A 27,777-nucleotide genomic window follows, 5' to 3' on the forward strand; every position below is an offset into this window, starting at 1 on the left:
GATCTGGGAGCTGCTTTTCCCAAAGCATCAACTCAAATCAATAATAAATCTAATCCAGCTGCATTCTGTGACGCTGAAACCTTTCTTTCTGCACTGATATTCTCCACCATTGTGACAGTGTTGACAGGTGTGTTTGAGGAGAGAGAGAGAGAGAGAGAGAGAGAGAGAGAGAGAGAGAGCGAGAGAGAGAGAGAGAGAGAGTGTGTGTGTATGTGTGTGTGTGTGTGTATACGTGAGAGTATGAATCAAATCGCTGCTCATCTAATCTCTCAAAGTGAGTTCCATCACGCTTGGGGGTGGGGTCGGGTTTCTGCATTTGGTTCAGCTGTATGAAAAAAAAGAAGTGGGCTAGTCCACCTAGTGCTTTCTTCACAGACGCCTGCATGATAATCCCAATCTGTGACCATTAGTGCACTGAGAGAACAAGCAAGGAGAGAGTTCAACGGAGAGAGAGAGAGAGAAAGAGAGAGAGAGAGGGAGAGAGAGAGAGGGAGAGAGAGAGGGTGAGGGGGAGTGCCTGGACAGAGATGCACACAGAGGAAAAGGATCGAGAGACAGAGAGTGAGTGAGAGAGAGCGAGAGCTTTTAAGGGATTTGGCAGTGATTTGTAGAATCTCACTGCTGTAATGTTTCCCCTTTCCTCCACTTTTCTCTGTTTTTGCTATGATCCTGCACCCTGAAGACTAAAAAAGTCAGTGCTTGCATTTAGTCTTTTCAGTCACAACTACTTCTTTATGTTTTTAGAGTTCTGCTTATTTTTGAGAGTGCACAGCGGCTTTCTGAGATGATAGAGGATTTACTTTTGGTGAGGAGGAGAGCCTTGCCTTTAGATATATAATCACATTTTGGACCACAGATGGAGGCCTGTTTGGAAGAACTCATGTGATGGAGAAAATCAAGACTGGTCAATGAAGAATGGACAGGTAAGAAGAGCCCTTACATGAAGAAATGTCTCTACTTGCAGGTTGCCTGTAATGATGTTTTCAAACGTGGAAATTGTCTGCAACTGTTTATGTGATTTGCAGATCCACATTATGCTTTTATTTTGAGAATCTTTTCATTTCCAAGGGCAGCACAGAAAAATAGAAAGATCTTACATCATAAATATGAGTTTATATACGAGTATTTGTATGCATTGCAATTTTTATAGAGCATGAAAGCTGTTATTTATAATTTTTCTAAGCTCTGAACAGAAGGAAGTTACCCCATAAATATTTTCTATTGTCCAAATTCTTCCTGGAAACATTAAATATATTTACACTCTTGATCATCTTCTTCTTCAGTCTGTTGGATCTTCCACCCCAGCTGGTTACTGTGGAGCAGCGATCCTCATGCAGATAAAATTAACCTGCTCCAACTTTTGGAGCATGAAATGCTGCAACGGTTCAGTTCAGTTGATGTTTTCTGTTTTGCAAAATTTATAGTGTTTTCCATCATCGGCTCTCAGCTCTCTGTGATAAAAGCTTCCAATATTCACCCCCTGGCATCCTCCTTACCATAAGTATTCTTCCTCAGCTACAGTTTTTTAAAATGGTGTGTATATATATATACATATATACATACACAGGTATATACTGTATATAGACTATAGTTTGTCTTTTCTTATGTTTTCCCACTTTGAATCTAATACATCAAAAACAGACTGACACAGAAAATGTGTCAAAAAATTTAAGATCTGGTGGGCTTTAATATATTTTGTAACCTGATCATTTTAACATCTACTTACAATGTTTTTAAACAACAACAAAGAACTAAAAAACTATATAAACATTAATATTCTATTTAAGATCCCAAGTCTCCAAGGATACCAAACGTGTTGTGCAAAGTTACGAGATAACGTCCCTCAAAAATGTTTCATTTTATGTTATAACCAATGAAAATGTAAGTTGTATTTCAATACTTCACATAGCGTCACTGACCAAACATTTATTACATAATTACACAATTACACAACATAAAGATCCAAGCAGGTTTCAGCCTTCTTCCTAGTAAAGAAAGATCCTGGAAACTCTACACAGTGTCATTATGATGGGACCTCTCTCACTGCCCCCAGGTGTCAAAGGTAGAGGGAGTGGCCCGGTGCTGTCAGAACCTCTGCTGGTCATCATCATGACATCAGACGCCCACTCATCCCATCGGAGCTGCTGGCTCACTTCACCTTTCAGATCCCATACATGGCTTCAGTTGATGTGGGTGCTTCTGGTGGTCATCAGCCCGGGCTCGTGGGCCCAGCAGGGCACCCAGCCCCAGTCCATCAAAATCGAGGGCGACATCACCTTGGGCGGGCTGTTCCCCATGCACTCTCGGGGACCTGCTGGTGTGCCCTGTGGGGAGATCAAGAGAGAAAAGGGGATCCATCGATTGGAGGCCATGCTGTACGCCTTGGACCAGATCAACAGCGACCCGGACCTGCTGCCTAACATCACTCTGGGGGCCCGGATCCTGGACACCTGCTCCAGAGACACCTATGCTCTGGAGCAGTCGCTCCTCTTTGTCCAGGCTCTCATTCAGAAGGACACCTCAGATGTGCGCTGCTCAAACGGAGAGCCTCCCATCATCCCCAAACCAGAGAGGGTGGTCGGGGTGATCGGGGCATCTGGCAGCTCGGTGTCCATCATGGTGGCCAATGTGCTCAGATTGTTTTCGGTGAGTTTTCCTTCACCACCTCTCCCCATTTGGGACAGTTACTATTTTCAGTGAGTAAGTTGATGTGTTGAATCACAGTGTGAGTCATTATCTCCTTTCTGACTTAAAGCCCCTGAACTCCCACACAGGTGTTTTCAGTTACTCTGGCTGATTAGACCTCTGCTCGGGTTGAAGGTGGGCAGGCCTTTTGAATTGATGAAGTCATACATGTCTACCACTAAGAAAAATAAAGGTGAACTTTGTCCCGCCTTAACAGGTGAAACAAAGCTAACAGGAGACTCAGGAAGATGTCAGTCAATCACAGTAGACACACCCTCACAGTCCTGAGAAGAGGTCTGATCAACAGGTTAACTGAAAACACCTGTGTGGGTGTTCAGGGGCTTTAAATTCATTCACAATAGAGGCACATGAGTTAAATCAGTGGTTCCAGGGGTTTGGATCCTTCACTCAGCCCCAAGATAAACCTGATGGGCCCAAAGATGATTCAAAATAGATAGAAAAATGTTAAAGTTATGCTCTTATTTTTGTTTTTAACTTTGAATTGCTGGTTACTTGAGGTGTCCTGATTCACTTTGATTACCTCCTGCAGGAACATCTCTCCCTCCCTCCACTTACTGTCTGTCTATTCAGCCTGACAGAAAAGCCATAAATCAGAAAACTCTCAGTTCTTCTGTGTTTGGGGGTCACAAGTAGCCTGGTGTCATTTTTAATTTCAATTTAATTTTAATTTGTTCCACTCATGGTAATGCACATTTCAAGAACAGAAGTGATTCACAATCAAAGCACAATTATATCTTAAGCGGCCTGTAGCGCATAATAATGTAATAATTTTCTGAAAATGTAATAAAATGTGAACACGACTTGATCAAAAAGTAATAAAACCCAATAATATAATAACGTCACCAATAATGTAAAGTATGACATTATTCAGCATTTATTACATTTTCAAGTGGTTCCTTTCTTTTCAGAACGGATAATGTAATACTTTTTAACAGATGTTACATTATTTGACAACATTATTACATTATCATGTTCATTTTTAGTCCAGAATTCTACATTTCATGTTTTAAGAATATACTAATGTTATATAAATTGAGTTCAAATGAAAGAGGGTCAGGTAAGCCTCTGTGCAGCACTGGAGACCCCAGGTAGCTGTCCCCTAACACTTCCTCCTCACTCTACCACAGATTTACAACAAAATGCTGCCTCATTAAGAAAACACAATCCAACAAAACACCTATATGGATTACATGACACTTGACATACACGACATACATAACCACCTAAATGTTTCTTCCACTTGGTCATAAAGGGTTATTATGTCACTTTCACTGTCACACTTACATGTTGTGACATTTTCTGCATCACAATTACATCGTACTCCCATAGAGATTGTCAGTATTATACATTTTGTGTACTTGCACACGTTTCTGAGAGAAAGAGCATACTTTTTTACATCATAATAAAAAAAAGAAAAAGAAATTAAAGGAATTACATTACAGGTAAAAGTGTTATTACAATATCAGACAGGACAGTTTATGACTTTATTGTTTTGTTTTTTACATTTTACTGCAATTTTTATTACATTTTCAGGAAACTATTACATTATTGGGTGCCACATAAGCCAAAAAGTTAGTCAAAGACTTTTAAAGTATCAGGAATACATCCGTAATATTTTGTGTTTAGTTTTGAACATGTTTCAGTGATATCAGTGACTCGCTGTGCTCAGATAGAGCCCGTGTCTCTGTACGTGCACGGACGATTTTGCTTTTGATATAGACTTTATGGCTCAGACTTGCTGATTATTTTATTTTAATGAACTTACTTGTTCATGCTTGTACTGTCAAATCAGTTCACTGCTGATGTAGTTAAGATGCACAGAAGCACACAGCAGTCTTATTCATTTAATCATTTTATCCACTCACGTGATGAATCGGTTCATCATTAAATTTCATCTTCATTCTGCAGCATGAACACGGTGAGGTTTAATTGCACTCTGCAAACCTAATTAAGAATACTCCTCACGTTTAAAAACATCATCTCTTTGGATACTTTGATAATATGTCCCCTTATTGCTGCTGCACTGACACATATTCAGCACATATTTCACCTGAAATCATTCAAAACGATGAATATATCACAACACTAGACGGGATGTTGAATCTATTATAATAGCTGGCCTCCGCAGGCTAATCCGTGTTATGTGTTCATTGTGTTTCTTTTTTTTTGCACAGATGATTGACCTTTGATAATTGATTACACTGCTTATAGCGATGATGGGACATTGAGTCTGTAAATCCCACATTATGTCATGTTCCCATTGACTTACTGACATCGTATCGAGAAAGCTCGATAACCACTGGTTTGGCACGGTTTTGCTTTACCTACAAAAATGAAATCAGACATTTCTGATTGTTACAGAATTCTTTATAGTGAGGATGTTGACATGAGATCCAAGAAAGGGCAGCTTGCATACAGGGCAGATGTTAACTACAGAATTATAGATCCCACCCTCGACTAAGCCCCTCTCAGCAGCTCAGGACCCTGGGCTGAAAATAGAGCATCAGTGCAGCATCAGGGATGACATTGGTTCCAGGATAACAGCAACTTGTAGCCTGGACGGCGTGGAGTAGATTTATTTAAATGGTATGTTTCGTCCTACTGTCCATATGTGCTGCACTCCACGCTGCGGATACTTCTGGTCTGATGGTCACTATACATTGAACATCTGCTCTGAGCCAGAGCAGGAGATGTTTCAGCATCTTCCACACATGCGGCTTACTTTGCCTTCTTTTTTGCACTGAAAAATGCACGTGTGTAATATGATGTATAAATTATGAAGTGTGAATCATATCAGTTTTAGGGATGGGCGATATGAAGACTTATTATTTTGATATGGTTTATATCGTGATGTCGGAAAACCGAATATTTACGTCGTTTGGACACCGCTTAACATTCGGATGTTCATTTTACAGTAAAGATCCTAATAAAATGAGAAACACTGCCTAGTCTACTTTTCATCTGTCCGGTAATTTACACAGGAGAATACAAACATAAGGTAGACAATTTATTGTATTACCAGAGGACATGTTATATTGCAAGATATATCGTTATCAAGGTATGAAATTACCAATATCCAGATAAAAGATGTTGGTCATATCGCCCAGCCGTAATCAGTTTTGTATTTTACCCAGCAGTTGCTTCACTCAGTGAAAATTACCATTTAGGGATTAAATGTTTAATCGAAGAACAGATTATCAACTAATTATTACAGCATTTAAAGTTTGAGAAATTGCTGCTTTTCTCTCTTGGTTTCAACCAGCGGATTATTTTGACATTTACAATAGACAAAACAATTGATCCAAAAATGTACATAATAACATTAAATAATTTCTAGTTGTAGGCCTATTTTTCTACGATAATTTGTTTGGCAGTTTTTATTTTATAGGACAGACAGGAAATGAGGCGAGAGAGGGAGACATGAGGCAAAGGGCCGCAGGTCAGAGTCGAACCTGCGGCCACTGCCTCGAGGCCCTTCAGCTTCTTTACATGGGGCGACTGCCCTAACCTCTGTGCCACCAGCCGCCCTGTAGGCCTATTTTTAATGTTTCAATTCAGTATCATCTGATATTCAAATGCACAGTCCACAATCTGAATAATCAGTCCGTTAGGGCTGCACAATAAATCTTTTTAAATTGTCATTGTGATATTAACTTGTATGATAGTGCCTGTGAAAAGACTGCGAGACACTGAGGGATTTCTTTTTAGTTAGTTAAAAGAGTATTTCATTCTTTTAATAGTGCCTTTGTGTTCAGTTCAGTGCTAAATTTGTTCGGTAAAATAATAATGGAAAAAATGTCCTTTCAGTTTCAGTGTGTTGTATTTTAGCAGTATACTGAAAGCAGCAGAATTTAATACACTTTAATATCTGTTTTTTTATTACAAGTAATTTCATTACGGGGATATTCAACATTATCCAAGCTGTTCTCATGCAATTTTCATACATATAGCAACGAAAAGTATTACGCAGTCATTTTTATTTCATGTTTGTTTTGTTACTGAAGAAAGGAATGCCCTCCTAACCAAGTTTGGATGCCTGACCCTAACCACCTCATTTTGTAGTCTAAAACCAGTCACGTAACGGTGGTTTTGGTGTCCAAATAGCTGACACCAAAAGAGGTCGAGCACGGATCGTTTAACATTGCAATTCATGTCCCGGACGTACTAAGCCAAACCACAACCCTTTTCTAATCCTAACCAAGTCGTTTTGATGCCTAACCCTAACCACCACCCTTTGTAGTCTAAAACCAGTCACGTAACGGTGGTTTTGGCGTCTAAACCTAGCTGACACCAAAAGCAACCGTTGCAGTCGACTTTGTCTTTTTGTGCAGAACTTTTCGCACAATCTTCTACGAACCTGTGATGAGATTACGTTACTTTTTCACACATCACATTATTTCCCTGATATCACTTTGGAGTTAAAAAGACTTTTCTCAAACTCCAATAAATCTGTTACGAACTGATCAATAATAATAATTTAAATCATTACAAAAAAAAATTAAATTTGTCTATTGAATATTAGACCCTGAAAGAGTCATCGAAACTGAGTATTTTACAACACATTTCCCTGACCCTTTCAGGGCACGTTGTATACTCTGAACAATCATTTGATCATTCTTTACACACCACTATTGACGATTTAAAAAAAAATTAAACGTGTCATGGGATCTTTATCTTGTACCTGCACAAACTTCTCTTTCTGTTCATTGAAGTTTCATCAGACCGTTGAAGTCACGGCTAAACCACAATCACATTTCCTTGGCCTGGACCTGAAATACCTTCAGTCATTTACTGATAGAGAGAAGATTTCAGCAGTACGGGGTGTAAGCGGATACTTGTGTTACTGATACAGCTCATTGATTTTAGAAAGCAAATTGGTGCAGATGCTTCTATGGGATTAACTTGGAGAGGATTATGTTTCGTATTGTTCATTAAAAATTTGTATACAGACAGCTGAATCTCCTTGCTATCACTGATGGTCTCCTCTGGACACTGATGTCATGTGTCTCTTAAAGAACTTGTTTAACGAAGTGAGGGAAGAATGTTTTTTTGGGGGGGGAGAAAGTTCATATCTGGTTGAGGATGTGGTCTGTAAAATGGAGAGTGACCAGTACATTTGAGCTTGATGGGGTTAACACACAGCAGCAAACTGAAGCTGCATGTGGCCATCAGAATTAAATATATTGTATGGCTTACAGCTGAGAAATGCTAACCTTTTTCTAGTCTCTTGATCTCTGTCTCTCCCTCTGTGCTTAACATAATTTGACTAAAACCCCTATAATCCTTCCAGATAATCTGTGAAATGGTTCTCGCGCTCCTCTCTCCTTCTCCCTTCACTACACCCCTTGTGTCTACCTTTCTCCCCTCGTCCCCTCCAGAGGGCCCAACGTTAAGCCACGCTGGAGGACCGGCATTAGCAGGGTCAGGGTTGAAACTGTCGACATAAACTGTGTCATTAAAGAAGTAGCACACCAGTAAATTAATCTTCTCATCATTCCCCCCCCAAACAAATGCTTTTACAGCAGTATTTCCTACCATCTGTATTTCACTGTGATGTAGTCTATATCCTCCGCACAGACCACCTCTGGACAGATCGCACTGTGAAGTTGTATCAGTTCAGAGAATTACTGAGAACACAGGCTGTTCAAGAGATGATTGCTCTCTATGATTTGGTCTAATTTTGGGATTTAGATGCACTACGACTTATTAGAATTAACGTGGAAGGCTGCCACTGTTAAGGTTTTGAGTGAGTCTTCTGTGAGTAAGTGGTGCATCATCCTCTGATATGGTTCACTGCGTCTTCCACTCTGTCTTTTTATCTTTATTGCATATTGGCCTAATTGTCCTGCTCATATTTTCCCCTTGACCCGACCCTTTCGTCATCACTGACCCATCCTTGTGTCTCAGATCCCCCAGATTAGCTATGCTTCCACTGCCCCGGAGCTGAGCGACAAAAGCCGCTACGAGTTCTTCTCCCGTGTGGTACCTCCTGACTCCTACCAAGCCCAGGCCATGGTGGACATAGTCAAAGCCATGGGCTGGAACTACGTCTCCACAATTGCCTCCGAGGGCAACTATGGAGAGAGTGGTGTGGACGCCTTCCTCCAGATATCCAGAGAAGCAGGTTGTGTGTCTGTCTGGCTTAATGAATGTGAACTCACTCCTGTGACAATAAGGGATTACTCATTTATCAGGCTGTGGTCTCGCTCATTAAAAGACTAAAATAGGAAACAGAAATCCTTTAATACACAAGAACTAACAGGGCAAACAGAAGTCAATGCCGCAGATGGGTTTACAAGCTCAAATGATGTTACTAAGGTTCAGATTTCATATCATCATAGTATCAAACACATACTGCACATCAATAATTGACGATGCTCGACAGTTCACTACTACAGCAGCATGTTGACCACGGTCCACCACTTTGGTCCAGACTCAAATATCTCAACTACTATTGGATGGATTACCAATAACTTACAGACATTTGTGGTCTCCAGAGGATGAATCCTAATGACTTTAGTGATGCCCTGACCTTTCCCCTAGTGCACTATAAGGTTTATATTTGTGGTTTTGATTAATATGCCTCTATTATTATTATTATTATTATTATTGCTGCTGTTGTTGTTAATTGGTACAGACCTTCATGTTCCCCCAGAATTAATTGTAATAAGTCTGTTAACAACAATAATAATAACTTTAATTTTCCATTATTTAGGTTCATAACCAAATTCCTGCAAAATTGACTCCATCTGTACTTTCGTTTAGTAGGGATGGGAATCGAGAACTGGTTCCAGTTAATAACCAAGAAAAAAAATCAGAATTATATGCCTCTGAGCTTATTCCTTTTAGCGATTCCAGCATGTTTTTTTTCTGACATTTGCGAATTATAAAACAAGACAAATCAGAGAGGAAAAACACTCCAAAGCACGGCGTTAGCAATAACATTAGTGCCATGCAGTCAGGCTGAGCAGATCTTATTCTTTGAAAAACCTGAAAACCTAAATAAAAATTGTACAAATATTCCACCTACACTGTGTTCAGACTCAGAGATGATAAAGTAGCTGTCTTTTTCCACACAGAAAGTTTTTTAGAAATCAATAAGGGAATTGTTAAAAAATCTGACCAATAAGCAAAATAATTACTGACATTGGTGTCTTTCAAACCTTACCAGTTCCCATCCCTGGTTTTTAGTGATTATTAGCACTAACTGTTAGCACACTGACACGCTACACTAAGATGATGAACATGATCAATACTTAAACATCAGCATGCTAGGCAAACAATACAATACATAACATGTGGATTTTTAGGGGAACATTGGACCCTTTTGGCATAAGCCTCTGCCTCTAATTCAGCATTTTGTTAGGGTAAGGGTAACGGTGAGGGTCAGGGTCAGGGTCAGGGGGTAGTGTTAGGGTCTACATAAGCCTATTTGCCCGGAAGTTCGGCACTGATTGTGAAATAACAGACCGGGGAACATAGGACCCTTTCTGTGAAAACAGGAAACATCTAGCTCCCCGGTCACATACAAGGCGGGGAACATAGGTACGCTCTCGATTTTTAAATGTTATTTTAAATAGCAAGTCTCAAAGCTACCAGCAAGTATGTATTATTTATTGTTTTTGTAAGTAGTATGGTGTACAATAGTTCACAGAATTATTAAAACATGTTTCCTAGTTTCAATACCTTTCAATACTAGGTCTGAGGCTTTTCATCTAGAAACTAGTCTACAGCCATGCTAGTAGCTTTATGCAGATGACTTTGACACAGTGTTTTGAGCCATGTTCATGCTGATTCTAAGCAGGTATAATGTTTACCATCTTAGTTCAGCGTGGAAGCATGCTAACATTTGCTAAAAGGCTGATGGGAAGGGAACATGAATATCTGCTTTTATATAATAACACTATGCTATATGAATAGTCTAACCAGTGTTACTTCTTTTAGTGAATTACTTTTTATGATTTCAGTTATATTAATTATTAGTATCATATACGTAATCACTGCACTGTCAGGGGAGAACAGTAATACCAACATATTGCCGACATTTCTGACACAGGGGGGCTGTGTATTGCACAGTCCATAAAGATTCCCAGAGAGCCCAGACCAGGGGAGTTTGAGAAGATCATCAAGAGACTGATGGAGACCTCTAATGCACGTGGGGTCATCATCTTTGCCAATGAAGACGACATCAAGTGAGTCAAGCTCTGCTGTATGTCATGGTAGAGAAATTAGCCATACTGTATATAACCACACTTGGTCACACAGAGGAGTAAAGTAGGAAGTGTGTGATTAAGTATGATCTTTTCTCTTTCAGACGGGTGTTGCAGTCTGCCAAAAAGGCCAACCTGACAGGCCACTTCCTGTTTGTTGGCTCCGACAGTTGGGGGGCCAAAAGCTCCCCCATTCAAGACCAGGAGGATGTGGCTGAGGGTGCTGTCACCATCCTGCCCAAAAGAGCCTCTATTGATGGTAGGTCAAATATATTCAATAGAAATATTACATTGAACTCTAGACAACTGGATGCCCTAGGCATATCTACAATACCTTGCAACATTTGACATTGATAGATGTTAATGCAAAAACCGTCCCTAAAAAAATAATTAGCACAGTAAGTACTCTGACCCATAATCATATTACATTTTTTTTTTTTTTTTTCACGCAGCACTAAATGATTGTTGGTATACTGACATTTTCATTAAACATTGAATAAAGTGGTTTGTGGAATGATTCAGGGTTCGACCAGTACTTCATGTCAAGATCTCTAGAAAACAACAGAAGAAACATCTGGTTTGCCGAATTCTGGGAGGACGACTTTAAGTGCAAACTAACCCGCCCCGGCATAAAGTATGAACTTGGTAGAAGAAAATGTACAGGTAAGCAGGCTACAGTTTAACATTCAGGGAAATCCTTGGACTTGAAATGTTAATTCCGTTTGACACTTTATCTGTTAGGTGAGGAAAGAATCAGTCAACACTCTCAGTACGAGCAGGAGGGCAAGGTGCAGTTTGTGATTGATGCTGTGTACGCCATGGCCCACGCTTTACACAGCATGCACCTGGACCTGTGTCCTGGCTCCATGGGCGTCTGCGAGAAGATGGACCCTGTTGAAGGACAGATGCTGCTACAATACATTCGCTCCGTCAACTTCAACGGTGAGCTTATGACGGTCAATTAGGGCTACACAATTAATCTCAATTTTATGACAAATTCCAATATGGAAAATATCAGAACTGCTGAAGGCATGATATTTTTTAAGGCAAAATATAATTCAGATTTAAGTATTATGGTACTGCAGAGTTGTTTCAGGCTACAAGTCATATTCTAGAGACTTCAAATATTAAGATCCTTGCAAAAACACTCCCATCAAAAATGTTGACTTTTTTTTTGATCACACTATTTTTTCACTCACTCATGATCATTTTTATGTTTTTCCATAAAAAAATAATGCTGCTAAAATGATCTTTCCCCACATATCGTGAATCATATCGCAATTGCAATATCAGTCAAATAATTATGATTATATATTTTCCTCTCACCATGAAACCTTACGTGTGATTCGTGTTTTTTTTCCCCTATCTTTTGCAATGTGTGATGATACAGATTCAAAATCGTTTAATTTCTTTCATCAAACTGGACGAGAAACCTTAAATGAGATTTGATTAGACAAATATGTTTCTTGCCCACTGCAGAAAAGAAGCACATTCTCAAAAGAAAACAGAAGAAGGGAGGTTAGCTTGAAGTCGAAAGCCTTGAGATGTTTCTGCTAATGTACCTTGCGACTGAATACAGCACATTTCTTCAAAGCACATCCCCTCCCTAGGGCTGCTTCCTTGCTCTCCTCTATACACAACACTGCCGCTTTTCATCCTCGTCTTTCATAAAAAAGTCTGAGTGTGGAAAAAGAAAAAGAAAAGTGTTCTATGAAAGCATCCTATTTACTGCACACTCTTGCTGGATGACCTTGGCTTGTATAGAAGATTTTCTGATTGAGCGCCTGCAGGGACCTGAGAGGAACATTCAATCATGTTAGAGCAACAGAGCAGAGTGCACTGAAAGACTGTACGCGTGGAGCAGAGCCTTCACCAAAGAGCACCCTGCACTCAGCTTTCACATTATTGCACAAGACTGACGAAAGCAAACACAAGCTGTATTCGACAGCGAGTGGGTGTTTTCTCTGCCCCTAAAGATGTTGGTGCATGTCTCCAGCTTACAGAGCTTAAATTCCTTCTCCCTTTTCCCTCATTTCTTTGCTTTTTTGAGTGCACAGTTGATTAAAACTGTCTCCCTCAAACAGGCAGCGCAGGAACTGGAGTGATGTTCAATGAGAATGGAGACGCTCCTGGTCGTTACGATATATTCCAATACCAACTGTCTAATGTCAGCAACCCCGGCTACAAGGTTATCGGCCAGTGGACAAACCACCTTCGCCTCAATGTAATTATTTGTTTTTGTTCCGTTTGAGGTATAACGCAAACTTCTGCTATTAGTTTGACATTTTAAGAAGGTTGATATCACTCTCATATCTGTAGGCTAACCATGTAGCCAGAGCGACAGCTAGTAAGCTTAGCTACCGTAATCATTAAGACTGCGAATAAGGGAAAACAGCTAGCTTGCCTCTGCCCAAAGGTAACAAACGCAGCCTAGCAGAACCTCTAAAGCTCGCTAACCTACAGGTTTTATCTTGATCGTGCTAAAATGTCATGTTGTAGTTTTAGGGAAGCTTACATTTCCTGACTAGATGCAGTAACTTTCTAGCCTGGAAACCAGAAAAATCGGCCAAACTCATGTTTAACTTATTCTGGCAGTAAAGTCTGGGCATTCTCCCACACTGACAGATTTTCAGCTGACCTGGCTGTGGACAGACTGACCATAACCATTTATCTCATGTGGGGCGGGTTTAAGACAATGATTGACAGCGTCACTGTCCAGTCTGCAAGTCCATTTAGCACAACCAGGCTCACAGAACTCAGATCAAACTGTGAAACTAGACAGCGTTGAGCAAATATGACTCCATATTCTGTTTCTGTATTGCATATTCCTCAGATATAATGTTTTCAGAAAGACATTTTAAGCGTTCTATTAAGCTGTAATTTAAGAAAGTCTGTGACCCTTGTTTTCTTGTTTTCCTCTGAGCAAGCACCACCCTTTCGTTGCTGCGATTGGTTGTAGGACATGTTTCCTAGGTCTATCCAGTTGTCTCCAGAAGCATTGCTCTGAATCTGAAATCAAAAATAAACTGACAGGGCCTAGACTAATAAGCTTTTGCAATTAGTCTGGTGATGGCAGGCAAGTAACTTCCTGTAATAAGCTTGAGTCAGACCTTCAGAATTTCCTTGTTTTCAGTCTTTATGTTAAGCTTAGCTACTTAGCATACATACATAATAAGGGCATTGATCTCAGCAAACTCGGCAATATAGCAAATTAGATATCTAGATATAGATAGCAACTATTTCAAAATGTTTCATGTCCTTCTTTTCTCAAGCTCATTATAACAGATGTTTTGACAGCAGCCATAGCTGCTTTCAGACCACTTCTGGCAACTCCCCACGGAGTTTTCCACCGGGGGGCTCCCCCGATAACTACACCTAGCTTTGAGGTATTTTTTTCTGTTTGCATTTGCACAAGCAATAGGAACGGTGTAGTGACATAAACAGGGCGCTCCCTCTGCCTTATTTCCAACCACTGGCAAACTACAGGTAGCTGGCTTTTCACTCTCTGGAGCTGCATAGTTATCTCCCAATGACCACTAGCCCAGAGTCTGGCTCATCTTCTGTAACCAGTGTAGTATGGAAGTAGGGTGGAATTACCAGTAAAGCGAGCTAGCTTATTACATCATGCTACACTGGTTACAGAAAATGAGCTGAACTAAGTTGTCACTCATCTGGTGATAGCAAGATATAGTAGATGCAGTGTGTGGATGAAGCATCAAGCTGGCTGACTCATGTGTTCGATCAAACATCATGAACACTAAGGTCTGGACCAATCAACATACACTTATGTCACTTATGTCTTGTGCTGACAGAGTAGCCTAGTGACTCTGAAGTAGGAACTAAAAAAGTCCCTCAAAACTGATTTTTAAGAACTACGATAATTCTACGATAGTTCTTACTGTGTGGACACAGTGGAAAGGGACTTCTTAGATCTGTGTTCCAAGAACTATAAACAAGTTCCTATAGTCTGAAAACACCTCATGCCAGAATTCAGCCCGTGAAAATGCACTGGCAGTATAGCCTACCAACATTTTAAACTTCCAATTGATTGTCCTAGAACCAGATTGTTGATCACTCAGGCAATGAATCAGGTGTCGAGACCCTCCTCAAACTGAACATGACATGACAACCGATCTGGTGAGATTATGTCCAATTCTAAAATTTGGCAGTGGTGACTTAATTGTGGCTAAAAACTTTCTTAATCTGTACAGTGCTGCTGTAATGCTATAACACTGTAACATAGTAATGTCAGTGTTTTTTTCTTGTACTTAGCCAGTTCTTATCAAATTGCAATTATAGTAAGACAGTGTTTGTGTGTTTGTACATTCACCCTAGCCGGAAGAAATGCAGTGGTCAGGTGGTGACCACAAGATCCCTGAGTCAGTGTGCAGTTTCCCTTGCGAGTCCGGAGAGAGGAAAAAGATGGTGAAGGGCGTTCCCTGCTGCTGGCACTGTGAGCTCTGTGATGGCTACCAGTACCTGCTGGATGAGTTCTCCTGTGACATGTGCCCTTTCGACATGAGACCCTTTAAGAACCGCACAGGTTGCCGGCCCACGCCTATTATCAAGCTGGAGTGGAGCTCTCCCTGGGCAATCATCCCTGTCTTTCTGGCCATCCTGGGCATCCTAGCCACCACCGGAGTCATCGTCACCTTCATCCGCTTCAACGACACACCCATCGTTCGGGCCTCCGGCAGAGAGCTCAGCTACGTGTTGCTGACTGGCATCTTCCTCATCTACCTCATCACCTTCCTCATGATAGCCGAGCCCAGTGTGGCCGTGTGTGCCTTTCGCAGGCTGCTGCTGGGGCTCGGCATGTCCATCAGCTACTCTGCCATGCTCACCAAGACCAACCGGATCTACCGTATCTTTGAACAGGGCAAGAAGTCGGTCACACCTCCGAAATTCATCAGTCCAACCTCTCAGCTGATCATCACCTTTATACTCATCTCAGTGCAGGTATGCATGTGGATGCTTCTTCCACACAATTGGCCTAGATTCTTTGTAGCATACTTATGCTTCTTTCTCTGCAGCTACTCGGGGTATTCATCTGGTTTGGTGTGATGCCCCCTCATACCATCATCGACTACGAGGAGCAGAAGCCGCCAAACCCAGAGTTTGCCCGTGGAGTCCTCAAGTGTGATATGTCCGACCTGTCCCTCATCTTGTGTCTGAGCTACAGTATCGTACTGATGATCACCTGCACTGTTTATGCCATCAAGAGTAGAGGAGTTCCTGAAACTTTCAACGAGGCCAAACCCATCGGCTTTACCATGTACACAACCTGCATCGTCTGGCTGGCTTTTGTACCAATTTTCTTTGGTACAGCGCAGTCTACAGAGAAGGTGGGAAATCTAACATTTTTATAGGTGATCATCTCCTGGAATCGGAGGTTCCTGTACTTTACTTGAGTACTAATTTTATGATGCTTAATACTTCTACTCCACAACATTTCAGAGGGAAATTACTAGTTACTTGAAGTAAGATAACAAAAGTATTGATACTTTTTTAATACCACATGTTTTAAAATGACGCAATATACTGATATCCATGATGGTATCGAAATTATCCGAATCTTTAAAGAAATCAGATCTATAATTAGATTTTCATCCCAAGGTTGAATAGATAAAGCAACAGTAAATACAGATAAAAAACAATACTTTTCTTGTGCTAGCCCACCAACAGCTCAAAATGCAAAGATATTCTTTGTTATCATGTAAGATAAAGAAAACAGCTGCAACCTATGTTTTTCATTTTAATTCACCAGTTGGTTCTGGTGTAAGATACAGGGCCCTCTGAGGCCTCGTTATCCACTTTTCTGATGTCAAATAAAACAATAGCCCTCATAACCTGAATATTTTGGCAGTGTTACCACATGTCTACCTAAACAACCTTAAAGATGGCAGAAAATAATTCTCATTAATTCTGATTATTGTGCAATTACTAATGACACAATTATTAACTTTATAGTACAGTTGTATAATCTATTAATTGATCGGTTAATACATTATTAAGTAAAGTTCAGTCCTTCATTTTGCTCTACAATTAATTATCAAGTTAAGTACATTCATCTTATTACAGCCTTTTAAGGAAGGCGAAAGAAACTTAATTGTATTAATCCCGCTGGGGAAACTCCATTTTTCTCTGAGCATCTTTACTGTAGATCCTATATTGTATTAGCAGCATTTTAAATAATCAAAATAAGAAGCACTTATAGTAAGAGAGTAAATGAATCCCTCAGATGTTCGAAGTGAAATCTGAGTTTGTTGCCTGTCATATTATATTTGCTTCCTGTTGTACTCACAGGACATCCTGCCTCCGCTGTACTGAGAGTTTAATTTAGCTCATGGGCTATTTCTGCTGTCGCAAAGTTAGAGGCTGCTGGGGGAATATTTGAAAAACAGAGATATGCTTCGACTAATAGAGAGCCGTATTATGAATCAGTCGGGCTGAAACATTTAAAGCCTGAGGTGCTTTCAAAGTCCTTTCACCTCCTCCGAATGGAAATGAAGTGAATTAAGAAAAGGGAGGGAGGGAAAGAAAGGAGGTCAGATGAGCGGAGGGACGGTAGGGGACCCCACATTAACCAATTCAGCCATCCGATTCAATTAATCATCACTTAGAACAAGAGCTAAATATAGACACTTACTTTTGTCTGGCTCACGAAAATAGTGTCTGTTGTCCTCCCATCATGTGTAGGAGCACGTGCAGGAGGAGGAGATTTACCTGCTGGATGCATGTATTTACATATAGAACAACCATTCAATGTTTCTGAGCCAGTCTCGCCTCAGGCCAAGTACATGGATACAATCACCACAGCTCCTTTTACAAAGGGAGAGGTCAACCGATGAAAAGCTTAACAGAAATGATAAAAGAAACTATACGGTACGGGCATCGGCCTAGGAAAAACCAGGATGTTCTGCTGCTGCTGAGGATAGTGTACAATTTATGACTTATTGATGGCACAAATATATCTTATTTATGGCACATATGGCTTTATTTATTCATGACTTGTACAGTTGGCTTGAATAATGAGTTCATAATTTATTGGAGGCAGATCTCAGGAGATGTCACTTCTCATTATTACTCTTGGATTTGGAAGAGCAGTATGGAGTACACATGGTCAAAATCCATAAATAAAGTCTTCTCTTCTGACTCCAGCTCATGTATCATTCATCAAGGTAAAAACACTGCCTCCTGTGCTTTGAGATTAGAATTGTAAAGACTGCATTGTGACAACCCATGAGATGACATAGTGTATTTTCTTGAACCAGAGCAAGATGATACAATCAATTATTAAGTGCACACTGACAGATACTTAAAGAGTATTTCGCAGAAATGAATCGATCATTCATCTAGTAGCTGTGACCACAGGTGTGTGTGTGTGTGTAGGGATCTTTCTGACCTGCCGTGTCTCTGTTTCAGATGTTCATCCAGACCACCACCCTGACAGTGTCCATGAGCCTGAGCGCCACCGTATCCCTGGGCATGCTCTACATCCCCAAGGTCTATGTCATCATCTTCCACCCAGAGCAGAACGTCCAAAAGAGAAAGCGCAGCTTCAAAGCCGTGGTGCAGGCAGCCACTGTGTCCACGCACCTGTCCCAGAAGTCCAATGACAAACAGAACGGAGAGTCCAAGATCGAGCCGGACAGATCACAGTGAAACAAAGAAAACGTGTTTTCATCACCTGATGTCACAAGCCCACACAGAGACAGTCTTGGCTGGATTGTTTTTTCTCTCCCTTTATTATGGATTGAAAGACCAGCAAAGACATTTCTGGATGTTTTTTCTTTTCACACTTATTTAGATAACTCAGATCTGCTAAACCTGGAATGAAGCACACAAAGAATCAGTAATGAACAGGACATTGAACCGTCCTGAGCTCTTCTTCTTTTGTAACAACATCCACATATAAACCTCAACTTGATAAGGAGGTATTGTTAGCTTAATTTTCCATGGGAAAAAAAAAATGTTTAAATGGCGACCTTTGCCCTACAGGAAGATGTACTTATATGACGAATCCCACGGGGTCAATGAAGCATTGTTTACTGGCTCCAAAAGCACTGCATGGATTGTGTGTTTTATGTCTACATGAATGTTTTGAAATATTGTTTGTATGGGGTGTTGTGAACTTTTCTTCTGATTACACTGGAAGGAACCAGCTTTTAAAATGCACCACTGTGTCCTGTTACTATTTCTGATAGTCCACTAGGGAGGTATGATGTTTCACTTGACTATAATCACTCAGAGCAGAATCATTCAACGGCCAGTCACTAAGGCAACAAAGCATTTTATTCATTCATTAGTGTTATGTATGCTTATGGCAATGGGATGATTTTCATTGTGGAAACTGTAAATCCATGGGTTCAAATAGGATACAAGTGATTATGAGCAGGATATTTATGTTCTACATAGTACCTTTACTTCTTCACACTGGAAAACAATGTTTGCCATTTCCCCATATTGTTGAAATATCAAGCAATCTCCTGTAAGGCCAGCCTGTACGGCGACTTGCCTAAATAGTAGACAAGCTGTTTCGTTCATGCATTGGAACCTTGTCAGAAAGCTTCACGTCATCAGATTTGATTTTGTGCCATTGAGTCCATAACTTCATTCCTCATTTCTGGAAACATTTAATGAGGTAACTCGCAAAATTAACAATTCCTTATTTGCCAGGATACTTGATCACAATGCACAACTCAGGTTTTACTGAAGGTCTTTTTAACCCTAGAACACCATTGTCGGGTGGTTTTCACCCGAGCAAATACATGTATGTGATTTTCAATATGCTGCGTTTATCTGAGTATCATGGGTCTCTGGGGAGCTTCAGCATTGTCTTTGACATCTTTGATGGCATGGGTGTTTTCCTAATCCAAAACACACAACAGGCACATGTTTGGGTGATTTTCACTCAGCAATAGTGATAAAAGGTAAAGCAGTTTTTGGTGGATTCTACCCAGGGAAAGCGTTATTTGTGTGCCAAGGACACTGAGACTTCACCAGGAACGGGTGGACCAAAAAACAAGTTTCCATCTTCATTATTATAGGAATTTTTTATTTGCAAATTCCTAATTTTCCAGTAATTTGGGAGCATTTTTATATGGTCCACTCGTGTATTTCTTTCATTTTGTTAGACATGACACTGTTTCAAATAAAAAAAACACTCCTCAAATTTGTCATGTATTGTCATGTTTTGATATATTTGATGACAAGTACTTTATATTAGGTGTACTATGTCAGGTAAAAATCACCTGGCGTAAGCGATAGTGTTTTGAGCGACGTTTTTCGGCCTTTTTAATACAAATGGATGAAGCAGTTACCACGTGCAGTACTTTGTCCTCACAGAGCAAGAAGACTGAGATCCACAACCTCCTGTGATAAAACACTGCTTGTACTGCCCTCTGCAGAAGAGCAAAATGTTTGTGAATAAATGCAGTCAAGAGGGAATTTTTGTAGCAAACACCTTTATTAAACAAAATATTTTTTTTTTAAATTGGTTTGAATCTCGCAGGATCAGTTAAAGAAATACCTCAATTATATACACACAAAAAAAAAAAACCTGACATCAGTTTGTCGAACACAAAATAAGACAACCCACATAAGAAAAGAATAAGTTCCAACTCCAGGGCTATTCAAGACCGTCTCCACCTACAAGTTCAAGTTTAGTGCTGAGTGGCAGAACCGTTGCCAGGTTAGTTCAGTGTGTCCGCGCAACACACACATTTACTCGAGGAAGCCATCTTGACTGGAGCCAGGGAAGTTTCATTCTTGGGTTGAGGCCTAGTTATTCTAATTTCAGTGTTAACCGGGGAGAAAAAATCCGATAAAGGAGGCTGGAGTGGACAAATCAGTTAAGGAGTGTGACAGTTTAGACATGTTTTCTTCTGTAATAATCACGTTCTGATATGAATATTTGCTGAAATTTCACTTCTGTGACTTTTGACACCCAGGAGAATGTGCTTTTTATTTAAAGCCACAGTCACTTCTTTTGTCATTGGGGTTTCATGGAACAAGGTTAAAACTGTAGACTGTTAATAGGAAGTGGCTGTGACCTCACTCACTGGTTTGTGGACTACCAGCTTAAAGCCTCTGGTTTGGCATTTTGGCTGGTGAAATGGTTTTTTTTGGAGCCAGAAGTGACCATATTTGGCTGAGAGGGTGGAACCAAGTAATCAAATGTGGTTCCTTGTGCTAGCTTGGTTAGCAAGGTACAAAACTAAAGTGCTGGCTCATTTAAGTGTTTATCCCAGCCAAAAGCTAAACATTACATATATGGGTGAAGAAAATGTTAATCAACTCTCATGCACCGAAAACACAGACAGTACACAAACCGGACAAAACTGTGGTGTAGTGACTTATCAATCAGCAGGTCGCCACGTCCTAAGCATCCCCTGCTTTCTCATCTATTTTATTCTAAATGGGACCATAATTTACAAAATGAACATCACGCTGTATGGAACAAGACTTCAAACTAGAGATTGAGACCATAAACCCATTAGGAAAATGTTTACTGGAGGTAAATCAAGTGAGACGTAGGGCCATTTTCTCGCTAACTTCTATAGAAACACTAATTTTTGCCACAAGTGGCGTCGCCCCCTGCTAGACAAAAAGGCCCGGAGGTTGGTGCTTGGTTAAAACACAGCAGTCACATACTATTAATTTTAAAAGTTATAAGGGGAAACTTTAGCAACATTAGCTTTTGATAAATGTACTTAAAAGTCCAATATTTTATTTTGTAGTGGTTTGAGCTTCATCGAGTCCAGAGTAAAAAAATCTGGTTCTTTAGCTGCTAAATGCTATACTGTGTTCACTAGCTAGTCAATAACTGTCTGCGGGTTCTCACTGGGCAGGTTGTGTACAGTAGATTTAACAGAGCTAATATAAAAAATGATTAGATAATACAAATATAATAATTAGCTTTAAATTTTGTTGAATGTCGCACTGCACCACAAATGTGAGCCTCGACAAACAAGCTGATTTGTTTGAACACCAAACTCAACAGCTCTACAATCCACAATCAAATGAATAATTAAGTAACTCAAATCAAGCAATACGCATAGATTCCACATGTCAGCAAAAAAAGGATACAGGTTGGATGAAGTTCATACGTCCTCCTAAACCATCAGAACCACTGCTCATCTGAAATGAGACATTTTCTTCAAATCACTGAATGGACAAGCGATGCATTAAAACATTCCAAGTACAGGAGATGGTTGTGCTTACAACTTCAGACCTCGTCTGTGAATGCAACGGTCTACTAGAAGTCTTCCTTTTGAAGTGGGAGTTCTTCGAAATAGCATCCTTGGATTCGTCCTCATCATCATAAGCCTGAGGTAAAACATTTTTTAAAAAGTATTGAGAGATATATGCAACTAATTTGAAAACAGACTGTTGAGTGACATTTACAAACCTACCATGTTTAGAGGTGAACTTTTCTCCTTGTGTTTGGAAGCAGCTGGCCTGAAACAAAGCATTTTACATAATGTTTCAAGGAATTTCTTTTTAATCTTTAGTATATAAAAAGACAGTTTTCAAAACGCCATATTATGAACACATGGCTCACACGAGAGCAGCTTCCACAACCACCTGAGAACAGATCAACACACACGTTCCCACAATGAGCAATATTAAAGTTACGCTTTAGTAAGACGAATCTTCTTAGCCTTCGTCCCTGTCTGTCTACTAGGCCCAGCCTCTGGCATAGTGACGTCATAAGTCCTGTTGAGAACCTTGCTATCTGAAGGCTCGTCGAGGCAAGGTTGGTCTAGCTTCATTGGAGCCCTGCTGAAAGATGGGCGCAAAAACCTCATTGTTAAATAACACAGGTCTAAGCGTGTGAGATTGCAGTCTAGTGGCTGGGTGACGCACCTTTCAAAGCTAAGCCACCTGCTGGCTTTTTTAGTCCCCTTTGAGGTACTCGGAGTACTCTGAAGAAACTCCATCTTTTTCTTTAGACTCTGCAGACAGACATACATGCAGGCATCCCAACCATGGCTTTCTCTGATACTGAAAGTAAGAACTTATTTGGGGGATTTGCCTTACAGAGATCTTTTTGTCAGCATCAGCCAGATCCATTTGCAGAGACGTCATGGCCTCTTTAGTCTGATTCACCTCCATTTTGGCTTTATGTAACTAATATGACACAAAAAACAACTGACATTCAACAACTGATTCCTCTGGATGTGGTGACTGGCTATGGCTAAAAAATGTTACCTTGTTGTTTGAGGAGAAAACGTGTCTCTTCAGCTCCTCACGCATGTCGTTTGAAGACTTCAGTCTACCTTTTAGAGTATCGTTCGCTCTACAAAAAAGGGAGGAAATAAATGTAGAGTGAATAACAGGCTCTAAATGATGCAGTGTGAAAATGACCTGTGAATGTCACAGCAGCTCTTGGGCTCCTTACTTTTTCAGGGAGATGCAGTACATAGAGAGCTGCTCCACTGCTGCCTCGCTGACCCCTATATCTTCAACCATGGACTCCACCTCATCTCTCTGGCCCTGCAACACCACATCCAGGCTGCAGCCAAACCAGCAGTGTTAGTGCACAGAATGAGTATGACTTTCAGTATGACAGCAATAATCTATCAACTTTCAAATTCTGCACAGCTGTTTTTTTTGCACATCCATTCATTCTGTTAGATGGTAGCATTTCTGCACAGTTGCTGGTAAAGATTAGACTACACTAATATAAATAGTGTTATATTATTTGTAGAATTAGATTCAAGTAGTGGTGTTGTAGGATTGCTTCCAACTTGTGCATCCCAGACAGTGGTGGCGTGTCTTTTCCACTAGGTGGGGCTACGGCGCTATAGGTAGCTCTGTGTATTCTGGCTATTTTTGTATTTTTAAAGTATCTCCCATGTCAAACACCAGTGAGCGCAAATCTTGTGTCTTGAAGGCAATTACCATACAGTGGGTAGGGAGGGGAACTGATAAGACTCTGTTGATACCAACTCTGGTATCAACCCAATTATTAATAGATTCCCTTATTGCTTCATAGTACAATTTCTGTGTAGAATAAAGTACAAGTACACAGGTTTTCAGCATTAATTAATTATGTCAGTCTGAACTCAGTGTTGATAAGAAAATATTTTTACCTTTTGTTTCCAAGTTTTAAAAAAAAAAAAAGATCTGCTAAGCCTGCCTGCGTGCTTGGGACATTATTATAATGCACCTGCACAGATCAGATACCCGCCTGTTTGCTCTTATCTCTCTAAAGGTTTGTGCCCTGCGATGCATGGAGTTCCTGTTCCCATATTGTAATTAATAAAGTGTAACCCCACATATGATCATATGACAGAACTTAAAGGCTTGCATATACCTTTCAAGGGTTTGTATTTTGACCCTGAGACTGCGGACTTCCTCCTTGGCAGCCTGCATTTCATTCTGCTGCATCACCAGGAATGACATCTGTGCCTGTCACAAACAGTTACACAAATAAAACACATTTCAGAGAGACTATGAGAGATGAGTCAGTATAGCAAATGGGTTTAAACAACAAAACAGACAACTTACTCTGAGGGTAGCACAGATTATCTCCTCGTCCACAGGCTTTTGCTGTGTACTGTCCAGATCTTTCTTCTGCTTTTCCGCCGTTTGCTTCAAAATGTTCAACCCCCTTTTGTTTAATACGCAAGTTGTGCTCTACAAAAGGATCTCAGACGATGAACTAGTGCTGTCTACTTTTAACAATCAAGCATCACCGGATCACAACATAGCTAGGTTTCTTACCTTTAGAGCTTAAGTGCCTTCTCTCTATAAAACATTTAAAAGTCATAATAGGGCATTTCAGAAAGTGTGTAAACAACAGTCATCAAGACACTTCCGGGTGGCAGAACACGAGCAGCTTCCACTGACCTGAAGCTGACCACTGCTGCTACTTTAAACAGTGTTAGTTAAAAACAAAAATGTGTGGTGTTTTGGGTTGAGCCGCCTGATATAGAGCAAAAGGTGTAGGGGTTCTATCGATTTCCTTCAGAAAATACTAAATTTATCCAGCAGAACCTGTCGGTGAGGAGGTTAAAGGGAGTGAACGTTGTTAAAAGAACTAGTGCTACAGAGAAGACCGTAAGACTGCCTGGTGGAGGAGGAGCCTCTTCTAACGGGGCAGACTGTGAACCAAACCTCCATTATCGTGTTTGTGGAGACATTTCCTCACAGATAACAGATACGTGTCACCAGTTGGACTAAATTCTATCAAACTTTCTGTTTAAACTACAAATATAAATGATGCTGTAATGTTTAGAGTTAATTTAATGGTGTTAAACTATAGTCTAACTCCTTTTTTTGTAACCAAATATCACTTTAACAGCCTGATTTATCTTTGTGTTAACCAGAGTGGTCAAAAGGACACCAACACTGATGAATTAGCCATGTGTTCCTCTCCACCCTAGTCAGACGTCCCCAATCTCTTTGCCGTCATCCACATTAACATCAATCTCAAAGGATTGGGGCTCATACTTCATGTCATTCACAATAAGACATACTTTAACAGCTCCAAAATATACTGTAAAGTTTTAAAGAAGTTTTAAATGTAAAGCCCCACCAACAGTCTGACTGCTTTCTCTCATCGACGTCACTTTAGTTTACTAATCTGACTCATGTACAACTATGAAACTTCACTTGTAGATTCTCAGAAGTGTGTAAATTAATTCTACTTCCACTTTGGTGCAGATCACCCTGTAATTAAAGCCATTTACTCAGGTTAAATGACAGGGAAGGACTTGTTCACTAGTGGATTTGCCACCCGGAAGCACGAATACTGTTGTGACGTCATGGTGAAGCGTCGTATTGCGTTGATGCTCATAGTTCGGCACCTGTAGGACTTCAGGGTCCGCCGTGGTCTCCTCCTTGTCAAAGAACAGCTTGGTCATATCCTGGCTAGTGCTGGCCTTCATACAGAGCACAACAGCATTTAATTTGACGTTTTTTCTTCTGTTTGAAAAGACGGTGGAAGTTTAAAGTGCTGCAAGGTTACCTGTCTACATTTTGGACAGATTTCAGAAGGTGCTGTCTCAAACCACCGGAGAAGACTGAGAAGAGAGAGAGAGAGGGGGGAATTGATTAATTTGCCATTTATAACTTGTTAGAAATGTGTCTGCTGAAGATTTGACTTTCTATTTCAGATTACCAGTCATAGTGGAAAGTATGCCCACACTGGATGGCAGCAACATCTCTGGATGCCTCGAATGCACCGAAGCAGATTGTGCAAAATGCTCGATAAGGCATCTTGTTGTGATAAGTATCATCCTGTTGTGAACAATAACGTGAAAACCAGATGTATTACTCGACGTGCAAACATTGTTCACACCGGTGTTCGTGTTAATGTCAGCTGTTTCAGGCTCTGTGACGCCAACACGACTTAACTTTTGTCAACTTCGGCTGCTTTGACAGTCGACATACTTACAAATGTAAGACTTTACGTCAGCGTGCAGCCCTTCGTTACAACACCAAGCATCGATTATATTGTCTGGAAATGAAGAAGATGTAGTTAAGTGCACAGACATAACTCAAACTCAAACACAAACAATTGACTGTCCCGTTTACCCGCTGGACGTTCAAACGCAAGCCCCGCCCATCACAGTGCGTTCTTCTTCGTCTCCCTCTTATGCTCATGTTTCTTCTTCTCTTTGTTAATTGGTGCGTTGCAACGATGACTTTCTTTGGTGTTTACCGCCACCAGCTGTATCGGAGCATGTAACACTACCATCTGTGTTTTTACATAAAAAGAAAGAGGAAATTAAATAATTGGGTAAATAAATAAAATAATAAAATCATATATTTATATTGAAAAAGGGGAGTTTGGTTATAAACAGTGAATTATTTTAAATAATCCTGTTTTTTTAAATACTTGATACTCCTGTTGTTCCAGTATGCCTCCACACTCTTCCTGCTCTCTGCACTTTATTATTTTTCTCTCCACCATGTATCTCTCCCACTTCATCGATACATGTTCTACACTTTCTGTTTGTCCATATTCACACTCGTGCGTTACACTTTTTCCTGTTTTATTCAGTCCTGTGTCCTATTCTCATTCTTGTCAGCAGTTTCCTCCCTTCTTTTTTCCCTTTAACATCATGTGCACTCACATTTTTTTGTACATGATAATACTTTCTTCCAGTGATTACTCTATCCCACATAGCTTGCCACTTTTTTATTACTTATTTTTTTAAATATTGCTTTAACTTCTTCATTTCCAAAAGGCATATATATTACATTATATATTTTTGCTGGTTTGATTCCTACATGGGAAGGAACCCAGCATATAATCCCGTTTTGTAGATAAGCTTTGTAATATTTCTAAGAGAAGGTATTGTCCGTTAGATTTACAATTCTGTATACTTAGAAGGGCGGCTAATGAATCAACAAGGAACACTATCTGGTCGAACTTCCTCTACCCACTGTAAACCAATAATGATTGCCATCATCTCTGCTGAATAGACTGAAATTTAATCTGGTAACCTTTTCCTAATATTGATATGCATTGATGAAATATCTACACCTATTCCTACTTTATCATTTTCATCTTTGGATCCATCTCTATATATGTCTAAATACCTGGAGTGATTGTTTTTAATATAGTTACTTACCTTGTACACTGTCTCACCCTCTTCCCATTCTCTCTTCATTTCTATTGAATTTAAAACCACTTCTGCCCATTACTAACAGGAGTAGCGGCCATTTGTATATTACTTACCCTATGTCCTCTGAATTAGCTTTTGTATCCATCCAAATCCATTACTTTGATAAGTTTCATATTCCAGTCCTGGATTACAGTTTTTGCAGGGTTTTCAAATCCACATCCCTGTAGTCGACTCCAATATTCCAGCAATAGTTTATCTCTTCTGAGCTCCATCAG

The 27,777-nt window shown here is 40.2% G+C and overlaps 2 protein-coding genes across 2 annotated transcripts; one reads left to right on the forward strand and one right to left on the reverse strand.

Annotated features, from left to right (window-relative positions):
* Positions 1–908: 908 nt before the first annotated feature.
* grm6b (glutamate receptor, metabotropic 6b) lies at positions 909–18,581 on the forward strand (the record flags this gene model as incomplete). Its single annotated transcript, XM_083939686.1, is given in 12 exon segments — positions 909–923; positions 2,054–2,084; positions 2,087–2,646; positions 8,614–8,830; positions 10,763–10,898; positions 11,021–11,175; positions 11,439–11,579; positions 11,658–11,858; positions 13,001–13,140; positions 15,252–15,875; positions 15,950–16,261; positions 18,342–18,581. Coding segments are annotated over 12 exon segments (2,772 nt in total).
* Positions 18,582–20,503: 1,922 nt separating this feature from the next.
* traip (TRAF-interacting protein) lies at positions 20,504–27,547 on the reverse strand (the record flags this gene model as incomplete). The annotated part of the gene is made up of 10 exons (XM_083939631.1): positions 20,504–20,752; positions 22,008–22,058; positions 22,143–22,247; positions 22,334–22,379; positions 23,133–23,220; positions 23,323–23,436; positions 24,241–24,335; positions 24,435–24,563; positions 25,736–25,810; positions 27,509–27,547. The coding sequence occupies 8 exons, from the start codon at positions 27,545–27,547 to the stop codon at positions 22,240–22,242; spliced, it is 594 nt and encodes a 197-aa protein (XP_083795757.1). The 3' UTR covers positions 20,504–20,752; positions 22,008–22,058; positions 22,143–22,239.
* Between the last annotated feature and the right edge of the window lie 230 nt (positions 27,548–27,777).

This window comes from Echiichthys vipera (assembly GCF_963691815.1).
Source record: "Echiichthys vipera genome assembly, chromosome: X".
Lineage (NCBI taxonomy): Eukaryota > Metazoa > Chordata > Actinopteri > Perciformes > Trachinidae > Echiichthys > Echiichthys vipera.